Source organism: Thalia democratica, chromosome 3 (genome assembly GCF_965202585.1).
Source record: "Thalia democratica chromosome 3, ktThaDemo2.hap1.1, whole genome shotgun sequence".
In the NCBI taxonomy this organism is placed as follows: domain Eukaryota; kingdom Metazoa; phylum Chordata; class Thaliacea; order Salpida; family Salpidae; genus Thalia; species Thalia democratica.
The window spans coordinates 40,413,808-40,436,396 of NC_139167.1; the positions used below are offsets into that span (position 1 = coordinate 40,413,808).

The following is a 22,589-nucleotide window of genomic DNA, read 5'->3' on the forward strand; positions in this document are numbered from 1 at the left end:
TTTTTAATTTTTTTAAATAAAAAGTTAGAATAAAAAAAAGAGTTGTATATCAAAAATAAAAAAACTAAAGTAGTTCTAATCTTAAAATGACTTTTTTTAAGTTTAAAATAAATAAAAATATACATCAATTGAATATACTATAAAAACTGTTTTCTAAACAAATTTAAACTAATAATAGGTTTATTATATACTTAAAAGATAATTAATATTAGTCTATTTTACTTTAATTACATATAACTTATATAATGTTTGTCTTATTTTTTGTTTCACTATAAAAGGTTTTTAACTTTTATGCGTTATGATTTTATTTAATTTTTATTTAATATAAAATGTAAGTTGACTACTTTTGAACTTTGAATTATACTACACTTTCAAAATAACTAAAAGATGATCCAAATTAAAGTTAATTGTGATTTTTAACTACTAACTTTGTACTGTATCATTTTGACTTTTACTTGATACATTTTTAAAACTACAACTTGAAAAGACTATATTTTTTTTATTGTACTCTCAAACAAACTCTTCAGTACTAATGTACTTTGCATGTTTAGTTCAATTGTTTCAGCAGTTTATAGTGGCTATGTCTGCCTGATGAATCTTAATGAGGACAAAACTAGGTTGTGTAATGGCACATGTTCTGTTGTTGATGGTTGTGTGGTGCAGTCTAGTGCTTATTAAACTATAACTTATAATACATAAAACTAAAGTATTTGATATTATTATGATGGTTACACCTGATTTAATAAATTACATCTGAAATCTAATCGAGTAGATTTAAATTTTTATTTTATCTGTAAATCTTACTCTGTAAATCAATAGTAAACTTTTACAGGGTTTTTTAGTAGCTGAACTTCTGTGTTCATTCATCTGTTAGTTTTTGTAAGCACAGTCCAACTGTGAAGATGATGGTTTAACTTGTTTTCAAGTTAAATTACAAATATATCATTTGCAATTGCATTTGAAAATGTTGATGACTTGCCTTTGGCAATTGTTTGATGATCTTGAACATTTTGACTACTAAACTTATTTGTTGACTGACGGTTTTGACGATTGACTGTGAGGCCAGTTTACCTAAGAACAGGTAATTTAATTTAGTGTACTTATTATCAAAGTTTACTAAGCAATATACTCTCAAAAATATTCGGAATTAATAAATAAAGTTATTTAAAAAACAAGTTTTGTACACTTCTACAAAAAATAAATTTTTGAAACTTAAATTAAAATGTATAGTTTAAGTTATTGAAAACATTCTCATAATTACTTTTTCATACCTATCTCACAAATGTTTTTAGATTTATGTATTAAAAATTTAGAGTGTTGGTATAACTATTATAGTTCTTTATTTACTAGGTTATTTATTAATTTTAAGATTAATAAGGTAAGTGTAAAGTTTATACATAACAATGGAAATAAAAAATTTAAATTACAGTTACAATGCATGTTATGGAAAAATTGACTTTACTAAAAGCTTGGCTTTCAATGGAGCTAGAAAAATTAGGTATAGACTGCAGTAAGCTGTATGCTCGTCACCTTCTTGATATTTTCTTAAACTCTGACACCTACACTAATGATTTGCAACTCAATAAAAGAGAGCAAACAATATTCTCTTTTGCCAATGATTGTTCAAAAAAGAAGTTAGCTTTTTCAAATATTTTTAATCTTTTTGTTATATGTTTCAAATTAGAAAATCTATAGTTACCATAGTTAAAATTTTTTATTTTGAATATAAATTTAAATTTATTAAAAGTTAATTTTTAAAGTATTAGTATTGCACTTTAAATATTTTTAGAAACTTCCACTAAATCTAAACAACTTTAAGTTAAAAAAATCCAAGTTTAATCTTTTATAATACACTGCTACCTTTAAAAGCATTTAAATTTAAAAGCAACTTTAGTTTAGTAGATTTGATCAAAATGTTTTTTGTCAACTTTTTTTTTTTTACAACTACATTGTAAAATATTGTTTAACGAATCAAACCAAAGTTTCTATGAAACAAATTTTAAATATTTCTGAAAACACAAGTATAATGTTTTAAACTATCAGCAATGGTAAAAGCGGAGGGGGTGGTGCAACGAAAGCGTGGAAAGGTGGTGACTCGTCATCACAGTCATCATCATCTCCGATCAGCAGCAACCAACCACCTCTCACCACCCAACTTCCCACTAACCACCATGATTGGAAGAAGCAGGAAGCACTGAACTGTTTGCTTCGTGCTTCTCATGATGATGCGTTGCAAGATGATGACTTTGTTGATAAGTTGAAGAAGTTTATCGAGAAACTTCACCTGTCGGTTGAAAAGTTAACTGGTTCGTTGTTATTGGGATATTTGTAACTAAGTTTAATGTTTAAAAATAAGTTAAATAATGAGACACATATAAATTTTTTGTGCTATAAGATCCACCTTATTTTTTAAGTTAATAGTTTTGTTTATTTGATATTTGCTGCCAAATATATTTTAAATATTAGTAATTACTTAGCAGTATTTGTAATATAAGAATTCAGATTTGTTTTTCTTATAGATGATGTGCAAACTAAGATACTAAACTAACTTTATTTAAATCTATCTCCTTTTAACAACTTTTAAGCTATTCTCTTCAGCAGCCAGCTAGTTATTTTACAAAATCTAAGTAAAACAGAATTGTTCTTTGACTGAAGTTTTTGAATTTGTAATATGATTAAAATTATATCATAACAATTTAACTTTTTCAAACTGTTTGATAAATGTTTTTTGTAGATTAAAATTCCTAGTTTCGTATCTCGGGAAGAGATACATCATAAATAAAATTTCAAGTTTCCCATAAGGTTTCAATAAAAAAATTGCTGTTCCTATTGTAAACTGTATACAAAAGTTACACTATCCAATAGTTTTTTTTTTGTCTGTATTTTGTAACTTATTTTCATATAATTATTATAAAATTAGTATTTGCAAAAAAAAAAAAGTAGTTGTAATTTGTAGTCATCTCTATGAAAATATAAATTTGAAAACCTATATTCTATATGAAAGTTAATCTGATTTGATTTGTCATTAAATTAATTTCTCTCAAATTTCAGTGATAAAACCTTGTAAAAGTTTCTATACCACTACATCAAGTTAAAACATTTTTTATTTAATTTAAAAAATAATCTTAATAAGATTAGTATTTCAAGTAATTAATATAAAAAAACTAGAACTCTTAAAAGAAACAGTTTTTTATTTTTACCGATTTTTTATCAAAACACATGATTGTTGTTTAGAATGGTTTTATCTAGTTTGTTTATGGCGGTTGATTTTAAATTTTTGTTTTTCTAAATACTTAAAAAAAACTTATCTACATATGACATGTAAACTTGAAACATCAAAACATATTAAGTTTTCTATATATCATTAAATCTTCGAAAATAGCAAATAAATAGTTGACAAATTACTGAATTAATCAGTTAAGCTTGTTGCTTAGTTTTGTATAACCACCTGCATTTTTTAAACTATTTACATTTATTAGATTATAAAAAGATGGGTTTTAACTACATAGTTTATTAAGTTAATAGATTTAGCTTGATTTTAAAAATTGTTCTTACAAAGTGTTAAGAAACAGATAAATATAAAATTATCTTAAAAAAAGTTATTTGCAGATTAAAATCTTATATTTTTACTAAATATAAAATAATAATAGACATTATGAACTTAGTTTTATTTAGTTTTAACACCTTATTCTTGTACAAAGGCTAGTGAAAACTAATTATAATTTCATTTACTTCTTACGTTTATCATAAATTGTTTTTGTTTTATAACTTTATTAAAAAAATTAGTCTTACTGAGAAAACACTTTTTTTTCATTGTAATACAGAATACTGGCAATCAGTCAGTTATTAGAAACAAATAAGTTATTTTAAATTACACAATTTTTTGGTGTATGTTTATGTTTATTTAGTGACATTAAATTGTGTTTAATAGAAATTAAAAAGGAAAAGCTTAAAAAGAAGCCAAAAGAAAACTACAACCAGGCTTTTCCAAACTCCTTAAACTTCCTACCAATGAAAAAAATAGATATATGCAACACTGCTTGGAAAAACTATCAAATTAACAAGTAAGATTTATTTTAGAAACTAAATTCCAATGCCCTTGTAGTTTCGATATGTTATTTAATTATACTTTTTTTTTAACAGAAAAAAAGATACTGGAATAAAACCTGCATTTTCTCACTCTAAACCAAAGCTTGAAGTTGTTTTGAAGAGGCTTAAGACTCGTATCAGCCCAGGTTCAAACAAAGCGCTGAACAACTCTCACCGCATTTCTACTAGAGAGAGGCGTCATCCTTATGTTAAGCAGAATGAAAATAGTATTAAGCAACACAAACAGAATTTTCTCAACCATAAAAGAAATAACAAAAGCAAAAACGAAATTAAAAACCATGGTAAAAAAAAGAATTCATTCTCAAAAAAGTCATCCTTGGCTAAACATTATTTTACGCGCTCAACAAAACTTTCTTTTCACAAACAAACTGTTCAAAACAAAAATGTTCACCATAAAAGTGACTATTCTTCTTCTGGTGATCGTTGGAACTTGAACAAGAAGTTTACTGAAAAACTCCAACTTGAAACTTCTCAGAGTAATATATTAGATGATCAAAACTATGAGTTATTGAAATTCAAGAATCTCAGACCTGGTGATTTATTTACAAAAGAAGAAACCTCTAGCATGTTTATAAACAAGCTAAACAGCAGAAATGACGAAAATAATAATTTTTATGATTTTGAAGATAACTCACACTTTCCAACAACTTTTCAAAAAAGTAAAAAGTACGTATATCCTAGTCATAAAATATGCTATAAAAAGGAATTAAATCCTTGTAAAACAATGTTTGACGTTTATTCTGGTAAAAGTAAGTCTGAATACGAAGTTTCAAGTCATTATTATTTACCTGAGTCTATCAGCAAAGAGTTGGACAACGTCTCTGATTCTAGTAATATCACACAAGATAGTCCTATTGTTAGTAGTGGTATAAGCAAATGGTATCGTGATCCGAACACTGGTATTCTTAATTTTGTTCCTGCAGAGAATAGTTCTTTTTCGTCTTCTTCTAAAGTTTGTAATGATAAAGATCAATATTGGAAGTCTTGTCCCTCTCCTAGCTTGTGGGACAATGAGTATGATACTAAAAGTGTTGGCAGTGACGGTAAAAGTGGACGCGCTAGCAAGTTAAAAACTATTTATAGCAGTTTTAACAATTTAAGTAATATAAAAACTACTAAAACTGAAAGTATTTGGACTAATACCAATTCAGTTTTAAATGAAGTGAAGCATGATCAGAATACTTTTGGAGCTAGTGGAGACCATGCTGAAGACAAGACTAATGTTTCAAATGTTTTTTACTGCACAGGTGTAAAGCTTGATTCTAATCTAAACCCTTTTACTTCTCAAAGCAGTAAGAATTTGCTCAAACTGGAGAATGACTACTATGCAAATGGTCATAAAACTATCTTCAGTGATGACTCTGAATCAACTTACAAAAAATGCAATAGTCTGTATGAAAATTCTTGGGTTAATGGAGCATCCACGATGCCTGACAAGGAAAATATCTGGAGTAACCCCAATGATTGTGGGGTTTTTGGTAGTTTTTTGTACAAACACCAAAGTACACCTTATGTTCTTGAGTCGAGTAAAAATTTTTCTTCAAATCTAATAAATGATAGTAAGATTCCAAGTGACATGAACAATTTTGATAGTCTCAGAGTATCACACCTAAATAACTCTTTCAAAATAAACAACTGTGAGCCATGGTCTAGTTTAGTAACTTACAACAAACAAGCTGATAAGTTTAATTTTGATTTCAATCCAGAAGTCTGTGGAAAAGAAAGTAATTGTGAGTATTCCAGCAAAGCTTCAAATATCTGGAATCAAGATTCTGTATGTAGCGCCTTTACAAGCGAAAACTTGAGATCTTCAGCATCTTCGTCAATGATTGACTTTGAAAGTTGTTGGTTAGACGAGTCTGCTATATCTAATGACAAAACTGTAAACTCGTTTTATTCTTCAGTGCAGGAAAATTCAAACAACTTTTCTTCTTTTGCTGAAATAAAACAGCCAAACTTACATGATTCAATAGTTAGTCGACACACTAACAAACAATTAAACTTGACTGGTTTAAGTGAAAAAGACAAAACAGCAGATCATGAGAATAGTTTAGGCTTTACAGCAACTGAGAGCTGCACTAACGACCAACGTGATTATATTCTGAAGCTCGTTGTAGATTCCGTTTTCGATGATGAAACTGAAAAAAGAAATTTACCATCAGAAAAGGATTCTGCTAAAAGTAAAGACGCAAGCGTGTGGGACTACAGTGTTTACGATTCGAAAAAGGAGGAATTTTACGAGCAGCAGCGCGAAGATCGAAAAGACATTAATGAGTTGTTAAGCTTGATTAACTCCAGTGTTTTAAATATGAACAACTTGACTTTGAGTGAACCTTTGACTAAAGTTACTGATGTTAAACTTGAAGAACCTGAAGCTCCCTTGAAAATTGAAAGTGAAAATCAATGGAACAGAAATGATATTACTAAGGAGCTGAACAACTATGTTCAAAGTTATATAGTAGATAGTAATTGTAACGAAAGTTCTGAACACCATCCTAACATCAATGCAAATTTTAATAATGAGATTAATTGGATGTCTACTTTCTATCCGTCCACATTATCTAATTGCTACAACTCTACCCTTGATAATAGTTTTTCATCATCTATGAATATTAACAGTTCAGCTGGTATTTGGATAGGTAATCAAAGCACTAAAGAAATTTGGGCGCCGACTATTAAGAAAGAAAATGGAAATGGTTACGAATCTTATGAAGATAAATTTATGTTAGTTCTACTAAAAAATGTTCTTATTCGATTTGTAATTTTTGTAAATGATGTAAATTCTTTATTATTTAAGTTACTCAGTATACTCAATGTAAATTTACCAATGTAATGGCTAATAGCAATTTGTTATAAGGCTTGTTTGTATAAATTGTGGTGTTTAAAACAATCAACTAACTTCAAACAAATATCTGTGTAACTATATTTCTATTGATATAGATATTTAAATTTAAATAATGTTTTTTTCTTCTACAGACCTGTGCCCTTCGATGAAACTGAAGCTAAAAGTGAGTTTCTGATGGTTACTTGCTGTATAAAATTTTTTAGTCATTTTTCTAAAACTATTTCAAACTTATTTTAAGAAGTTGTCAATAACTTATGATTTTTAAACTTTTTAAGTTACCAAAAAAAGAGCCTAACGTTTTATATAAAACAACTTTTGTAGAAAAAGTCACAATTCCTGACTGGTTCGACATTGAAATGGTAATGCGCGACCACCAAAACATCAATGTTGAAGGAGTTAATTTCAGTTGTGCTAGATGTTGGTCTAACGAAAACATCGAATTAGGTTAGTTAGGTTTTCAAAATAGTTTGAAAATTGTTTAAATTCTGTTTATAACTAAATACAACTTATAAAGTTAGTTTGTCTAATTTGATAAAAGTTATCTTTTATTTAAATTTTGTTTATATCTAAAATTTGTTCTTTTTTCTTCAAAATTTATGCACATTCGAAGCAATGTGAGCTATGTTATGTTTTTCATTTAGTTTTGCTGTATATAGATATTGAAATATTTTTCAATTTTATACATTTTATTACTAAAATAAAATGATTATAAATATTGTTTTATTGTAGAGTATTTTTTATAAATATTTTTATATGCAGAAAGTACTACTAGAATAGGTGATTTATAATTTATTTTTATTAGTTGACAAAAGTAGATAAATATTAAACTTTAAAATGAATCATTCTTAACAAAAATTAGTCATTAAGTAGTATGACGTTCACAAAAAGCAGTTTTTGATAGTAAATTTATCATTAACTGTGTGATAAAATATACCAATTTTTTTAATCACATTTTTAGGAATTAGCAAGCTGCCACTTAAAAACCGTTGTTTTAATGTTTAGCTTGAAAAAGGTTTGGGCCATTAACATAAATATTAGCTTAAGATTCAATCGCGTTTAGTTACATAATTTGTTTAGTTTTCCATTCTCATTTTATTTTCCACCAGTTTCTACTCTAAATCAACTCAGCAAGAATTGGTTTGTTTACTTGTATTGCCCTTTGAGTTTCACACTGTCGAGTCAAACAAGGGCGACGCCTTCTTCCCACAGTGACGTCATAATCTACTAGCTGCTTTCCGCGCGCGCATCACCGAGTTTAAGCCACATCGAGCTCCAGTCAGCGAAATGTGCCGCCCTTCCATACATGAGTAAGCGCGCAAGGCTGTTTAATTTTTTATATCTCGCGAAAGTGTGCTCGCTCTCGCAGCCCAAATCGATGTGAATTGTAGTTTTGCTTTACGTAAGGTGGGCTGCGCGCTGCCATTCTCTTTCTATTGTGACGTGCGGATTGTTTCAAACGTCTGCCTACCTTTTTGTTTTAGCTTAAATTCAAACTTATATTTTTGTCGTGGTAATTGGGTTGCTTTTAATCTTTTTAAGCACGTTTTCGTACACATTTTGAGTTTGTTATGTTTTGAAGTTCATTTGAATTGTTATGAAAGTTTATTTTATGTTAAAAATTTTATTAATATTTTAAAGTCAAAACTGCTTTAATGATTAGTCTGATATATCTTATTTAAATTATAAACTTTGTTTTAATTTCAAAAGTTTTAAGATTATTAGTAGTATACTATTTAAAATCAGCCCAAAACACTCGTGAACTGTTTTCTGTAATAAGACAAAGATTGGTGACTTTGTATGCTGTAACAACCTGTTTGCTTATAATCCTTTGTCTATTTCGTTTTCAAACAGCGCTTGATAAAACAACTTAGGTTTAATTTTGTTTTTAGATTATTTTAGTAGATAATATTTTATAGTAGGAAGTAAGTATGCTCATGACAGCATGTGTGAGTTGCATATTTTGCTGTGCTATTTAGTTTCCGCGTTGCTTGATAACATAAACAAGCTTGTTGCAAACATGCATGTTTACTTGTATAAATTTGCTCCAAAAATAAACTTTGATGTAGTTTGTTTGGCTTTAGTATTTTTAGAATAAGTTAATTGCTTTCGATATTTGTTTAAATCTATACAAAAGTTAAACTCTGTGATGTATATTTACAGCTATCTAAATTTATATATATTATTAAAAAAGTTATAAGTAAATAATGGCTTTAATAATTTGTAAAAATTTGAAAACAAGTTATGCTTAGCTAACTTTCAAACCGTTATTATTTAATATTTTTATTGATTTTTTTTTGACATCTCCCATAAAAATAATTAATTTAATTAAAATTTTAACTAAATGTTTTTATTTTCTAATAAAATTACAAAAGCTAGTATTTCTAAGAAGAACATCATTTATTTGTTCTAGTTGATAAACATAATAGTTAACTTAATTTTAATAAAGTTCTAAATGTATATTATAAGCATATGTATTTGGTTAGAAGTTAAAACTGTTTACCGTAAACTAATCCTTTTTTTACTTATGTAGGAACTTGTAAATTCACGTAAATTTATCCCCAACTATTTCCAATTGTTCAAGCCTAAATGTAGTAGACGTTTATAGGTATTGTAAGTGCCGTCAATTGATATTATGCAATTTTTATAACATCATGTTAAAGTGATACTTAACTTATCTAGAGAGATTTCTGTCTTTGTCGAAATATTTATTTTTTGTCTACGCTACTAGTTCATCTATTGGCTATGAATTTACTTCTTGCATAAGTTTATTAACTGCCTTACAGACTGTAAGTTATATTCTACTTGTTCGCCTAATTTCACTTGATTTAATTTAAAAAATTTCAACGGACAAAAGTTGAATAAATAAAGCTCCAATATTTGACTATTTGTTAGTTTTATTTAAGCAAAACAAACTATAGACGCTTGAGATACATTTTTTATGTATGCTTTGTAGTGCCTATACTTTGAACTTCTCGTGAGCTGTTTTCATTTACTTCTTTTCTCATAATTTTCAAAAAATTTCCTCTTATCTTTGCTTGTTTTTTATTTATTTACTCCCTTTAAGTTTGTCGTTTGTAGTTTTAATTCCTAAAACTTTCTCTTGTTTTTTAATACTTATTTTCGGAACTAGTTTTTATAAGCAAAAAGGTTAAGTGAACTTAAGGGATTAAATTCTTCACATAAGTATCAAATACTTATGTAAAAAATATTTTCTTATTTTAAAGCATCATTTAAATATAATATTTAAAGAAGTTTGAATTTTTTAAATTAATTTCGGGCCAAAATAGCATAAATTTTCTTATAGCTACAAAAAAACTAGTAAATGAAATAAATTTATATTTTTTATTCACTATATTGTAGAAAGTATTGTATACATCTATTATATCCAAAATTTTTGTTTTTGATTTAATATTAAAAAACTTATGTTATTATTGATTTACATATAAACTTAACATATTCTCATGGTAACCTACTTTCTTACGCAACGGCATGACAAAGCCAATGTTTGCATAGTAATTCTAATTGTTTCGTTTCTCTTCAAAGTCTATCGAGGCGTCTGTACTTCTTGAGGTTTTCCATTGGTATTTAATGCGATAATATGTCTAAAAATCAATTACTCAGTTGTATTTATATTGTATTTGTTTTTGAATTTGAATAAACGAACTTTCGTATGTAAAATTCATATGATGCAATAAAGAAGGGTTTAAGTATTAGCAAGTTTGTTTATAAGTCACACGATATAGAATAAATACTTCATAAAAATAATATATTGTATATTTTACGTTTTAGTCTTAAATACGGTTTTTCACAAAAGTTATCCTTTTATATTTGAAATTTGTAATAATTCTTTATTTTTCAAAAACTTGTATCTTTTTATTTTTTAAATTTATTTTAAGAAGAAATTAGTTAATAGTTTTTATAATAAGACTTAAATAAATACCTTTTAACGTTGCACAATTAAGAATAAGATTAATGAAGTTAAGTCTGTAAAAAAACTTATTATCTAAATATTTTTGGAATAGACAGTTTAAATAACTGTTTTGATAAATCAGTACTGTGCCTTTCATTTTCTTGCTAAAATTAACGATTTTCAGTTAGTTTTAAATACAATTAGAAATATTTTTTACAGCAATGTGTTGTAATTTAGCATAAACAAGCATGTTTTTGTAAAGGTCAAATCTAGTAAAAATAAATGTTAAAGTAAGCTGTCATTAACTTTATTTTAAAAAACCTGGAATCATGCCCATGAATGGGTACTTGACACTACTAAGTATCTCTTGTAGTTTTTAAAAATCTAAGTTTTTACAATTGTAAAATGGCAACAAAGATAATAACGAAAGGTGAATGTTAAATTAAGCAAACAAACTCGTTTTCATTGACAATGTTAATCTTTCTGCAGAAGTGAGTGAGATCATGCAGGCGAAGATGGAAAAGTACATTGTGTCTTGCAACTGCAGCAACGCCAAGGAGCAGGAAATGCCGGAACTTCGGATGCTAGTGAAGGAACTGAACCACCGGTTCGAACCTCCTCACTCTCCCACTAAACCAACATCGCATCGTAAAAAAGTAGAGTTTTTTTTTAATTTGGTTTTATTATTTTCTTCAATCGCTGTGTTTTTATAGCACGGTATTTCAATACTCTGTTCCTTATGTTATATTTTGTAATTTGTTCCTTAAGTCTATTCCTCAAGTTATATTTTGTTTTTTTTAACTGTAAACTTTAAAAAGTAAGTTGGTATACAAGTTTTTTAACTTAAATGTTCCACAAGTAAATTTAAGAATGCTAACGTTTAAAAGTAGACTTTGTACTTTAAATTGCACACATACATGTTTTACACAGAAGCATCGAAATTGTAGCTGGACTTATAAAAATTTTTGTAAATTTATTTCTAAATCAATAAATTTCGTTCCAGAAAAAGCTCGCGGAGAAGAGCACGCAAACATCCCCTAACCAGCAACTGCGGAGGCGAGGGCAGCAAACATGGCTGGCAACGACCAGCTTCGAGCAGCAGATTCGTCTGATTGACCGGAGCTTGCAGTCGGAACTCTCCATCCGCCCCCACAAACCCAACTCGCGTTGATTTTTACTAGCATACGTAAATATCAAAGTTTGAAAATTGTTTTTTTTTTGTACTTTTAACGATTGTTCAGTGGTCACCGCCCCCGTTTGTTCACCCCTACTTTTCCCCCTTCTCACTTTATTTATTGGTTTTCTGTATCTAATTTATCTAAGAATATTTAAAATTTCATTGTTGTTTGATTGTTGTTTTTTAATATCTCATTTGGCACCTCAAGAGATATGTTGTAGTCTGCAATGGTTAGTATATATTTATTTATTGCTACCGTTGCAGACTGCTGTAAAAGTCTTTGTTTGTCTTTGTTCTCCTTGTGTTAGCATTTTAACAGTTAGTCTTTTCTTTTTACGTCAAGTCTTTTCGTTTAGTATTATATTGTAGTGGATGCTAAACAATTTTTTCACTTGATTGCATGGCGAAGATTGAATTTTTCTTGCGTCATCTGTTATGTAAATACTTGCATAATAAGGTATACACTTTTTAATTTCAAGTGAAAACGGTACAGGTTTGACAGTTAATATTTATTGTAAACGTTTTACAAGACTCTTACCAGTTTTAAATAACTTAATTGTTTAAAAGTAAATTCAAATATGATATCTGAGTAGGTCATACTTTAACCATTGTTTCTAAATATGGTTTATAAGAATGATATAAGGCGAATAACATCTTGCCTGTGTAGATATGTAAAATATTGTATATATTTGAACCCAGTCTCAGTAAGTTGAGGTTAAATTTTGTAAATATCTGAAACGCTCTTCTTACAACTCGCACTTTCCCCTTTTCGCTCCGAAACTTCTATTGCTCTTTCTAAAGCCTTCCCTTCATTTCTTTTGTTTTCAATTTGAAAAAAAATCTTTTCTTTTAAATGCAATTTCTCTATTGCATGTTAAATTTTAAGAAAAAAAAATAAAAAACATAAAAAACCTAATACAAAAATTTATCAGTTGTCATTATCTTAATTCTTTTCTATGTTTGACAAACTTCATTTATTAAGACAGTTTATAAAAAGTGAAAAGTTATCACAAAAAGTATATTAAACTGTTGATTTGAAATTAAACCATTTTAAAACATTGATTAAAAATTTACATAACTTGTGAAAAACAATTACATACTTTTTTTTTTTGCTCAACAGTAAACGGTTAGATTTATAAAGACAACAGTCTTTTAACTTATTAAATATTAAACTCTTGTAGTTTGTTAATATCTCTAAAAATCTAAATAATTCTGAAATATTTTAAAGCCTTCTGAATGCTTTTTTCTAAGCTTTGCCCACTGTATAATAATAATTTTCAGTGTGTTTATTTTGTAAATAACAGTCAAATGTAAATATAAAATAAGTTTTTATAAACTTCTTTTGTTAAAATATCAAATTCAGTTAAATATTCAAATTATACGTTAATTCAATAACTTCTTAAGTTAGTAATTTCTGTTAGTTTTCTGGTTATGAATAAATGTTATCCGGTAAACTGTGTTTTTATTATAAGTTAGTGGTAAAAAAGCAATCAAAGTTGTGTGTATAATCAAATTAATTGTTTTTTATATAAAAGTTAAAGCTTTTAATAAATATAATTATTTCAAAAAAAAAATTGAATTTACATAGATTTTTGTATGTTATAAGTTATTAAAACAATTAGATATCTTATAGTTGATTCTTCTTGTAGACGGATAAAAAACTAATAAGGTTCAAGTTGATTATAGCCTTAAATACGTCTTTCGGCTAGGTATTAATTTAGTCTTTCAGCTAGGTACGCACTTCCTAGGTACGAACTTATTTTAACGAAAAGAGTCTTTTAAGTTTGCATACCTAATAGTTAAACTATAGGAAAATAAATCATACAAAATTTAGATAAACGAAATGATGAACGGTGCAATTAGCATTTACATACCCAATGAATGAAGTATAAATGTAAAAAGCGATATTAACAAAAGTAAAGAATATTTCATTTGAAACTTACGCAACTATTAAAACATAAATTTAAAAATAAGCGAGACTAGTGAAAATAAAGAATATTTCAGTTGAATATTTTTTACTTGATGCTTTCGAAAACATGTATGTTAGTGTAGCTTGTCGTTTAGGTTTATCAGCCATTTTTTATTGCTTTTTTTAAAACCTTAAACTAATTACCTAAAAAAAAACAACTGAATTAAAGTATTATCAATGTTTTCACAATTTTTTTCAATCTTAAATTAGTGATTACATAATTATATGTAAATATTAAAGGTAAAAGGAAATATTAGAATATAAAACTTTTTTTGTTAATTATAAATAAATACTTACATGTAAATACAAACATTAAATAAATACTCAAGACTTCTAAAATAGTTCAACAAATGTGTTTTGTTTTTATAACAAAAGTTTTAATTTTTGGATGATTTTGATAGTCATTTGTAAACTTTAGTGGCTTTAAACATCTTTCTATTAGGCTTAATTAGGTAATTAAGACCAATGTTTCCTAGGTACATATTGCCAATTGGGTACGAACTTTTGCGCTGTGTTCAAAGTGCGTACCTAGTTGGCAGGTTAATGTATAGGGTTTTTGCATAACTTTTGTTTGTCATATCTCTCTTGCTTATGAGGGTTTGAAAAAAACAAGGCTAGTATTTAGTTTTAATCTAATGATTTTTACTATTTAGTAATTTTTCGATTTTTTTAGAATAAATACGCTTAACACTTTTAATCAATATTTTAAATACATGAAATTAAAATGGGATGAAGGTAGTCTTCCTCTTTTGATTTTAAAGACCGGACAGGATTGAATTTTAGATAAATATAAATAAAAATGGTAAGAACCATTAAAAAAATCAGTCACAGTCTTATACAACCACTTTGAATAGATCTTTCGTTTATTAAAAAACAAACATTTTCAATTCTTATTCAAATAGAATCTATTTGAATAAGAATTGAAAATGTTTGTTTTTTAATAAACGAAAGATCTATTCAAAGTGGTTGTATAAGACTGTGACTGATTTTTTTAATGGTTCTTACCATTTTTATTTATATTTAAATACATGAATTAACAATTTCCATAGAAGGATCAAATCATTTTTTTACAAAAATTTACAAATTCTGTTATGTAAAAGTATAAAATTTGTAGCTTTTTAAAAATTAGAATAATCTCTTTACTTTCAGATGCAGTAAATTTTTTTAAAAGTTTCATACAGGCAGCAATTTTTTCATCATCAGTTTTCTCGCAAGTTAAAACAGTATACCTGCTTTTATATTTATTGCGCTAGGAAAGTTAAATTTTCAGCGAACATCCGTCAAAAAACTTAAATATGTTTAGTATTGAAGTTTCGAAAACTATTTAATATTTAAGTTTCGAAAATTTTTTAGGTAGTTTAAATTTTCAGAAAAGAAAGGTTTAGTTTTTCTTGTCATAAAGTTTCTTTTAGTACAATGATTTAAACTAGATTTAGGTAAGGCTCTAAATAAGTTTGCTAAAAACAAACTTTTTTTGACCAGAAATGTCAAGTAAAAAGTATCTTATAGAAAAAAATTGTTTAAAAGGCTTGCACTGAAGAGTTAAAAACAAATATTTAAAAGCTCAAATTATATTTACCCAATATACACTTTTTTTAGACATTTGTTTTCTAACACTTCAGTTGCAACCAGGGGCGTCGCGTTGGGTGGAACGCTGGAGCTGTAGCTCCACCTAAAAAAATGAAAAATTTGTTTTGTATTTTAGAGTTCAAACCTTCAAACACGCTGATTTAAATGGGTCCCTGCTTCAGCTGTACAACCCCAAACTACGTCAAAGTAATTTATTTTAAGTTGTGAAAATGAGCTTTAAAATGTTATAAAGTTTTTTATGTAGCTTAAAACTTAAGAAAGTTATGTTATCATGAAGTTGTACAAAAAATACAGCCAAATGTGTACATGCACGTCGTTAATTTCCCTGCTAAATTAGTTTTTTTCAAACTTTTATATTTGATGTTCAAAATGTTCGTAAAATTGGAGCTGCAAGCTCAATCTTATCAGCTACAAGTTAAATGTTTACAAGTTTTCAATACAAAAAAACGTTGAAAAATCGAATTCTGTAGCTGCATGAACTTGCAGCTCTATGTGAATTAAACCATGATCGTTGTAAAATTTACTACAACGCGAGAATAATAAGACAAATTAAACTCGAGGAGGGAATACTCAAGCAGAGGCAACTCGATCAGGGGCAACTCAAGCAGGAACAACTAAAGCAGGAGCAACTCGAGCAGGGAAATTTATGCAGGAGCAACTCGAGCAGGAGCAATTTAAGCAGGGGCAACTCGAGCATGGAAAACTCGAGCAGGAACAACTCGAGAAGGATAAACTCGAGCAGGAACGACTCGAGAAGGAACAACTTGAGCAAGGAAAACTCGAGCAGGAACAACTCGAGAAGGAATAAACTCGAACAGGAACAACTCGAGAAGGAATAACTCGAGCAGGGAAAACTCGAGCAGGAACAACTCGAGAAGGAATAAACTCGAGCAGGAAAAAGACCTTAGGTTAATATTTTACTAAAAAAAAAGATTTATTATCAAGATTTTACATTCTGTTTTACTGGTATTTTTATATTGTTTAAAGTTCAAAAGTTTTAATTTACCTTAGAAAATTCTATTCCAGCTGTGCTTTTTATTAATTCTGTTCCAAACAAAATATGAAAGTTAATGATAATGCTCGTAAAAATTATGTTCTCAACTGTTTTATTTAACTGACTTGCAATTTTATTTTCGACAACTTCTAAAGGTATTTTATTGAGTTTTGTATCATACAATAGATTTTTTAAGTTATTTTTTTTAAAGTTTAAACCAATGATTATAATATACTAAGACTACCTGCAAACTTTGGTCTTTAATTACATATATTAGTCATAATACAATGTTCGTTATTTTCGTTAATTAAATAAACTGTGTGTAATAAATTTGTTTTAAATAACGGGTTTGAATTTTGATATACAATTTGTAAGTTCATAACTTTTTTTCGTGTTCTTTTAGTTTTAATTAATCTCAATTTAATACAGTATAATAAATTAAAAAAAAATATTTTTTTTTCTATTACTACTTATATGTTTTTTCTTTCTAAGCAGAAAAAACATTTTAAACACAGAGTTTTTCGGCTAAATATTGAATAGTACGCACAATGCGTACTTAACTGGCAGTGCATACCTAAGAAATGCGTACTTAAGCGGCAAATTAAGAACAAAAAAATTGTGAAATGTCTTTTGAAAAATGTCTAGACACGCCCCTGATGTGTACTGTACACAAACTAAGAATTATAGAAAATAAAATTTTTATAAACAACATATACTATAGTTTTAATTACTTTCAAAAAAAAAAGTTCTAAGAGTTGTTTACTACTTTATAAAATTTATATATATAAATACAGCTGTACTGTAGTAAAATTTGTATTTTATACAAAACTTTTGCTGGACAAGACTTTAAAGGTATCCAAATGGTGTTCGACTCGATAACCGAAAGGTTTTTTCGTGTACCAGGTCATAGGACCAAATATTTTTAACGCTAGTAATTACTTTTTATGACTTTTGAATGTTAAAAAACTGCTGACTTAATAAGTATTTGTTCTGTTGTTTCACTAACATCTTGTTATTTATTTCACCTTAACTACTAGTGTTGATTCAATTTACAGTCAGCAAAACTAAATGTTAAACCTGTGTTTTGTTTATGTTTACATTTTTTATCAAATCATAGTTTAACACGTAGCGGTTTAAGTTTCTTAAGTTAGTTCCAAAACTAATAAATCTAGTATGCTAAAAAAAATCTAGAGTTTTTTTTTATTGTTATCGTGTTTACATTGGTGGATTTTTGATAAGCTCACATTTAGCTCTTCTAATCTTTAGTTAAGTTTGCTAGTATTTTTTTAATCAATAATAAATAAGTAGCATAAACTATAAAATGTAAATTATTCGAAAATTTTCTGAAACTAAACCTAAAGCAGTGTTGGTAGCTAGCGTAGATGAAAAAATTAACTATAGTTTGGTTTAATTGTATTTGATATGATAAACTCATAAGATCAACCAAAGATGTGTTTAAAAATAAAAACTAAATAAAAACCATCATGTTTAAAAAAGACCATTTATAGTGAATTAAAAACTTGTTCACAGTTTTAGTATTCTCTAAAAATCTAAGTTGTTCAAGATTATTCAATTACAATAAATAGTTTTCCTGGACGAGTTAAATAAAAGATTTGTTTAAAAATCTAAAAAAAATAATGGAAACTAATAACCTTTGTTGTAAAGTAAAATTTTTGAAACACAACTATTAAGTTTGACCATATCAAAAAATATGAACAGTTTAAAATAATTTTTCAAAATAAAGATTTGAAAATGAAAATGTTCAATTATTTATGATAGTTTGTTTAAATTAGCTGGGTTTATACAAGTTAAAAAAAAATTGAAACATATACAAATTAATATTTCAGCAAATACTTCAATTTTATTACAAAGTTAAAGTTTTATATTTATTTTTGTTTACTTAATCAATGTAACTACTTTATGTCTTGCTAATTAAAGTATATGTTTGTTAGGTACTATGTGATAGTTTTAGTTTTTTTGAGCAACGATGCGATTTTATCTTTGAGCTAGTTCTTCTACATAAGGTTAATTCCAGTGTAACCTGCGAGTATTGCAAATATAAAAAATAACAAACTTATGTTCTTCAAGTGTCTTATTGGATGCAATAATGATGTTACAGAAAATTTTTGGCTCTTAAAGGAACTTATTTAAAACTTACATTGTAAGAGAATAAACATATATTTTGAGTTTATTTTTTAAAACGTATTTATAGCTTTAGCTACAAAACTGCAAATAATATTCTGAAATTTTAGTAGTAACTGTAGTTTGTTGAACGACAAAAAAAAAATGCTCAAAATATTTGTTCCAAGGACATGGTGCACGAAGAACCTTTCGGTTATCGAGTCGCACACCACAGATACCTTTTAATGTGTTGTCCAGGACAAAGTATACCGTTTAACCAGTAAAAAATACTAGTAAGACTATATTTGAGAAATTAGTACAACATAACTAATACACGCTTCAAATTAAAAAAAAAGTTACAAAGCTTCTTCTTGCTATATTTTTGAAAAAAGGCAATTGCATTTGCAAAGTAAAAGTAAAATTATAACAAGTTTAAACTACTTGTTTAAAGTTGGTAAATTGAAATACTTTGATAACAATTATTAAAAAATTGAGCTTAATTCATTCCTCATACACCAGGTTTAAATTATTTATGTACGCTTAGTTTATTTACCTGTTTTTACGTTTTTTTTTCTTTTTGTAATTAGTTGTTTTAGTCTATTTATAAGATGTTTACGCTAATATCTAGACTTAATTAAAAAATAGTTTAGTTAGTAACAAAGAAAATTTAATTTACTAGTTACAAGTTCAACAGCAAAATCAATTATTTTTTATTAAGTTAAACTTGTATTATTTTTGTTGTGATTGTTTTTTCTTTTTCTCTGTGATCAACTTTTTTTGGTATAAATTGTGAATTTTTCTATTAAGTTTTATTAGTAATTTGAAAAAATAAAGCTTTATTTCCCAGCTTACAGTTCAAAATAATTGTAGAGTTTAAACATTTTCATAAACATGATCAAAAACTTTAATACACTAGTCTTAACTGTTTGATCACTACTAAAATGTTTAATTAATCTTTTTGTGTAAATTTAACCTGTATAGAAGCTAATTTTAATTGATATTGGCTTTTACTTAAACATAAGACAAAATATAGATTGAAAAAAGTATTAAAAAAGTTATAAGTAACTAGTGTTTGTTAAACTTGCAGATTTTTAATGTCACTATATTAATATCATAGTCGTGTAGTTGAAAAGACATGGTTAGTTTTTGTCAATTATAAGAATCAAAACCAAAAAAAATAAAACGAAGAAGTTTTTAAAAGAAAGTACCAACCTTAAAGATAGGTGGAAATCTGCTATTTTAAAAAAGCTATGTATTGAAATGTTTGTTTTAGATAATTTAATAAATTTTAAGTTTAAGTTATAAAAAATGTTCTTTTTCAAACAAAATTATTATTAAAATATAGTATAAACCAAATCGATTTTATAACTTTGGTAATAAACTGTAAATTATTCATTAAAGCAGTGGTCTTCAAGCTAATCAAAATCTGTGCACTCTAAATTGCAAAACTAAAACTTTGTGTACCCCAATGTGCGAATATTTACTACAAGTTTCAAATTTTTCGTAATATCTAGTGCAGGGTTTCCCAAACTTTTTTACAAAAGGCACTCATTTAAGAAATTTTAAAGCTATGGCCCCATCGACGACATTCTCCAAAAGCTACCATAACAATCGCCTCAGACCTATTTTTTTTGCTCTTCATCATCAACTCTTGAATATGTAATGTAAATTCTAAATTATAGCCTTGTGGGTCCACCTTTTACGGGTTGTGGCCCCCTAGATTTCCTAAATTTTTCCATAATATCTAGTATAAGTTTTAAAACTACGACTAAAAACGCCTAAGACTTTTATTTTCTTTTTTTTGCATTTCATCATCAACTCTCGAATATTAAGTGTAAGTATTAATATTAATATTTAGTGCAGCATTCTATTTGAATAAGCTTTTATTAGCGTCTGATGAACTGCTCTGCAGGGAAACGGCGTAACGCAATAAAAATTAGACAATAATTTAGTATATTTAGTGTAAGTTTCAAATTTTAAGAACATTTTTCAAGCTACGATTCATGCATGCAACCAAAAATAAATTTCGTGTACACTAGTGTGCACCAGGGGCGTGTTTTGACTGGTTTTCTGTTTCCTGTGCACCGCCTGAAAAAAGAAGTATAAGGAAAAAAAGCTTAGATTATTCAATTAAAACATAATCTAACCGGAAACTTTATATATTAAGTAGATTTAGTTATGTTTTTTTACTAAACTTTTGAATTGTGTTTAACTAATATGACGTAGTTTTGTAAGTTTCTATCTTAAAAAAAACTGTATAGAATGTCGGTAGGACTTTTTATGTGTACTATTTTATGGGCACTATTTTATGTGTAGAATTGCTGCATTCAATTTTTGAAAGAAATGTTATAGTTGCAAAAGTTTCACGTATAAAAATGAAACTTTTGATACAAAATAAACCGATAAAAACTGTTAAAAAAAAAACAATTTGTGAATACTATCACAACTCTAAGGGTTTCATTTTAAATTTTGGAAACTTTCACTTTTGCTTATATTTCGTTTTCAAACTTTTATTTTAAATATTTTTGATTAAAATTTGATGTTTAGCTAAATCATTTTAACTGGAATTGTTGAAGTTATCAACTTATTTACATATTATTAAATATGTTCTCTAATATTAAGACAAGTTTATTTTATATAAGTTTCTTATTTATTAATGTTTTCGTTATTCATGTTAGCTTCACAATGTAGGGCAAAATTTTCACATTGTTAATAATAAATGACCTAGGTGTACATTTTAGTTGCTTTACGTGTATTACGTATCAAGATTTTGCATTCTGTTTGACTAGTATTTAAAAAAAGTTAACATAGCTAAGAAAATTTTAGAAAGTCATGTAGTAGACGTTAATGAAAATTTCTAAAGTGTTTATTAAGAGCTACTACAGAAAATATTTTATTTTTGAACATTAAAAAAAGGATAACCCACTGAAAACAGTCTAGAAACACCCCTTGTGTGCACATTTCGAAGACCACTGCATAAAAGAAAAATTGATAGTAAAACTCGGTTTAAACTTTACTTGAACTATTAATAAGTTATTTTATAAGCAGTTTTCTGCTTTTTTTCGTTAACAAGTTTTCAAAGTACTAAATATATAAATACAAATTTTTAAAGTTAAGAGTAATTTTTAATAAAAATAATTTTTAATCCTTTTTAAAATCTTAAAAAGCTTACTCTTGACGAATACTGTTCTCTTAAAATAACGAAATATTTTAAATAATATAGTGTTTTTGTAGTTTGAAATTTTTTTACTCAACTAATTTTTGTCTGAGATATTGTAAAACTAGCTTCAAAAGTTTTGAAATTAACCGGTGCACGACTATTTAAACTCGTACAATTCCAACAATTCAAATTCTTAAACTTGATTTTAAAGGGCCACAACTCAAAAAATACTTTAAATTTTCTAACTAAAAAAAAGCATATGTAGGTCGGATTAAAACCTACATTAATCTATTTTTATTTGAAAATATTTTTGGAGATGCTGCTAAAACAAGTTTTTAGTTAAAGCAATTTTTAGAATTTTTTTTTTGCAAAAATTAAAAAGTGTTTTTAGGTATAAGTTAGACCTACATATTCATTTTCTATTTATATATTATTTTTTGAGTTATGGCCCTTTAAAATCAAGTTTAAGAATTTGAATTGTTGGAATTGTTAAAAAAACATCATCAGTTAAATACAATTACAACGGCACTTATGAAAACAAATCTTATTTACTTCTTTTTTAAGAATTTGAAGTTAAAAATTTTCGAATTTGAATTGTCATGTTACCAAGTTCAAAATTAAAAAATATTAGCATTTTACAAAAAACAATCAGCGTAGCATCGCGTTTTTACCATAAAGTTCTAAAACAAAATAGCTTTTTCAGCTTCAATTAA

General features: G+C 27.0%; 1 protein-coding gene across 2 annotated transcripts; it reads left to right on the top strand.

Annotated features, from left to right (window-relative positions):
- Positions 1–836: 836 nt before the first annotated feature.
- On the top strand, positions 837–13,363 carry LOC145831371 (uncharacterized). 2 transcript variants are annotated; one of them, XM_082938613.1, is made up of 9 exons: positions 837–1,081; positions 1,430–1,634; positions 2,044–2,306; positions 3,932–4,064; positions 4,144–6,834; positions 7,087–7,118; positions 7,277–7,399; positions 11,355–11,521; positions 11,869–13,363. In XM_082938613.1, the coding sequence occupies exons 2-9, from the start codon at positions 1,435–1,437 to the stop codon at positions 12,034–12,036; spliced, it is 3,777 nt and encodes a 1,258-aa protein (XP_082794739.1). In that variant the 5' UTR covers positions 837–1,081; positions 1,430–1,434; the 3' UTR covers positions 12,037–13,363. The 2 variants fall into 2 exon arrangements, 1 of the variants encoding a protein (XP_082794739.1); XR_014369669.1 differs by lacking the exon at positions 11,869–13,363 and having other exon boundaries at positions 7,087–7,117; positions 11,355–11,494.
- The last annotated feature ends 9,226 nt before the right edge of the window (positions 13,364–22,589 follow it).

Bases quoted from the DNA above. Each gene is read 5' to 3' on its own strand.
- LOC145831371 (XM_082938613.1), top strand. From the start codon at position 1,435: ATGCATGTTATGGAAAAATTGACTTTACTAAAAGCTTGGCTTTCAATG. The intron at 4,065-4,143 runs GTAAGATTTATT...TTTTTTTAACAG, and splicing joins AAAAACTATCAAATTAACAA to AAAAAAAGATACTGGAATAA. The intron at 11,522-11,868 runs GTAGAGTTTTTT...ATTTCGTTCCAG, and splicing joins CAACATCGCATCGTAAAAAA to AAAAAGCTCGCGGAGAAGAG.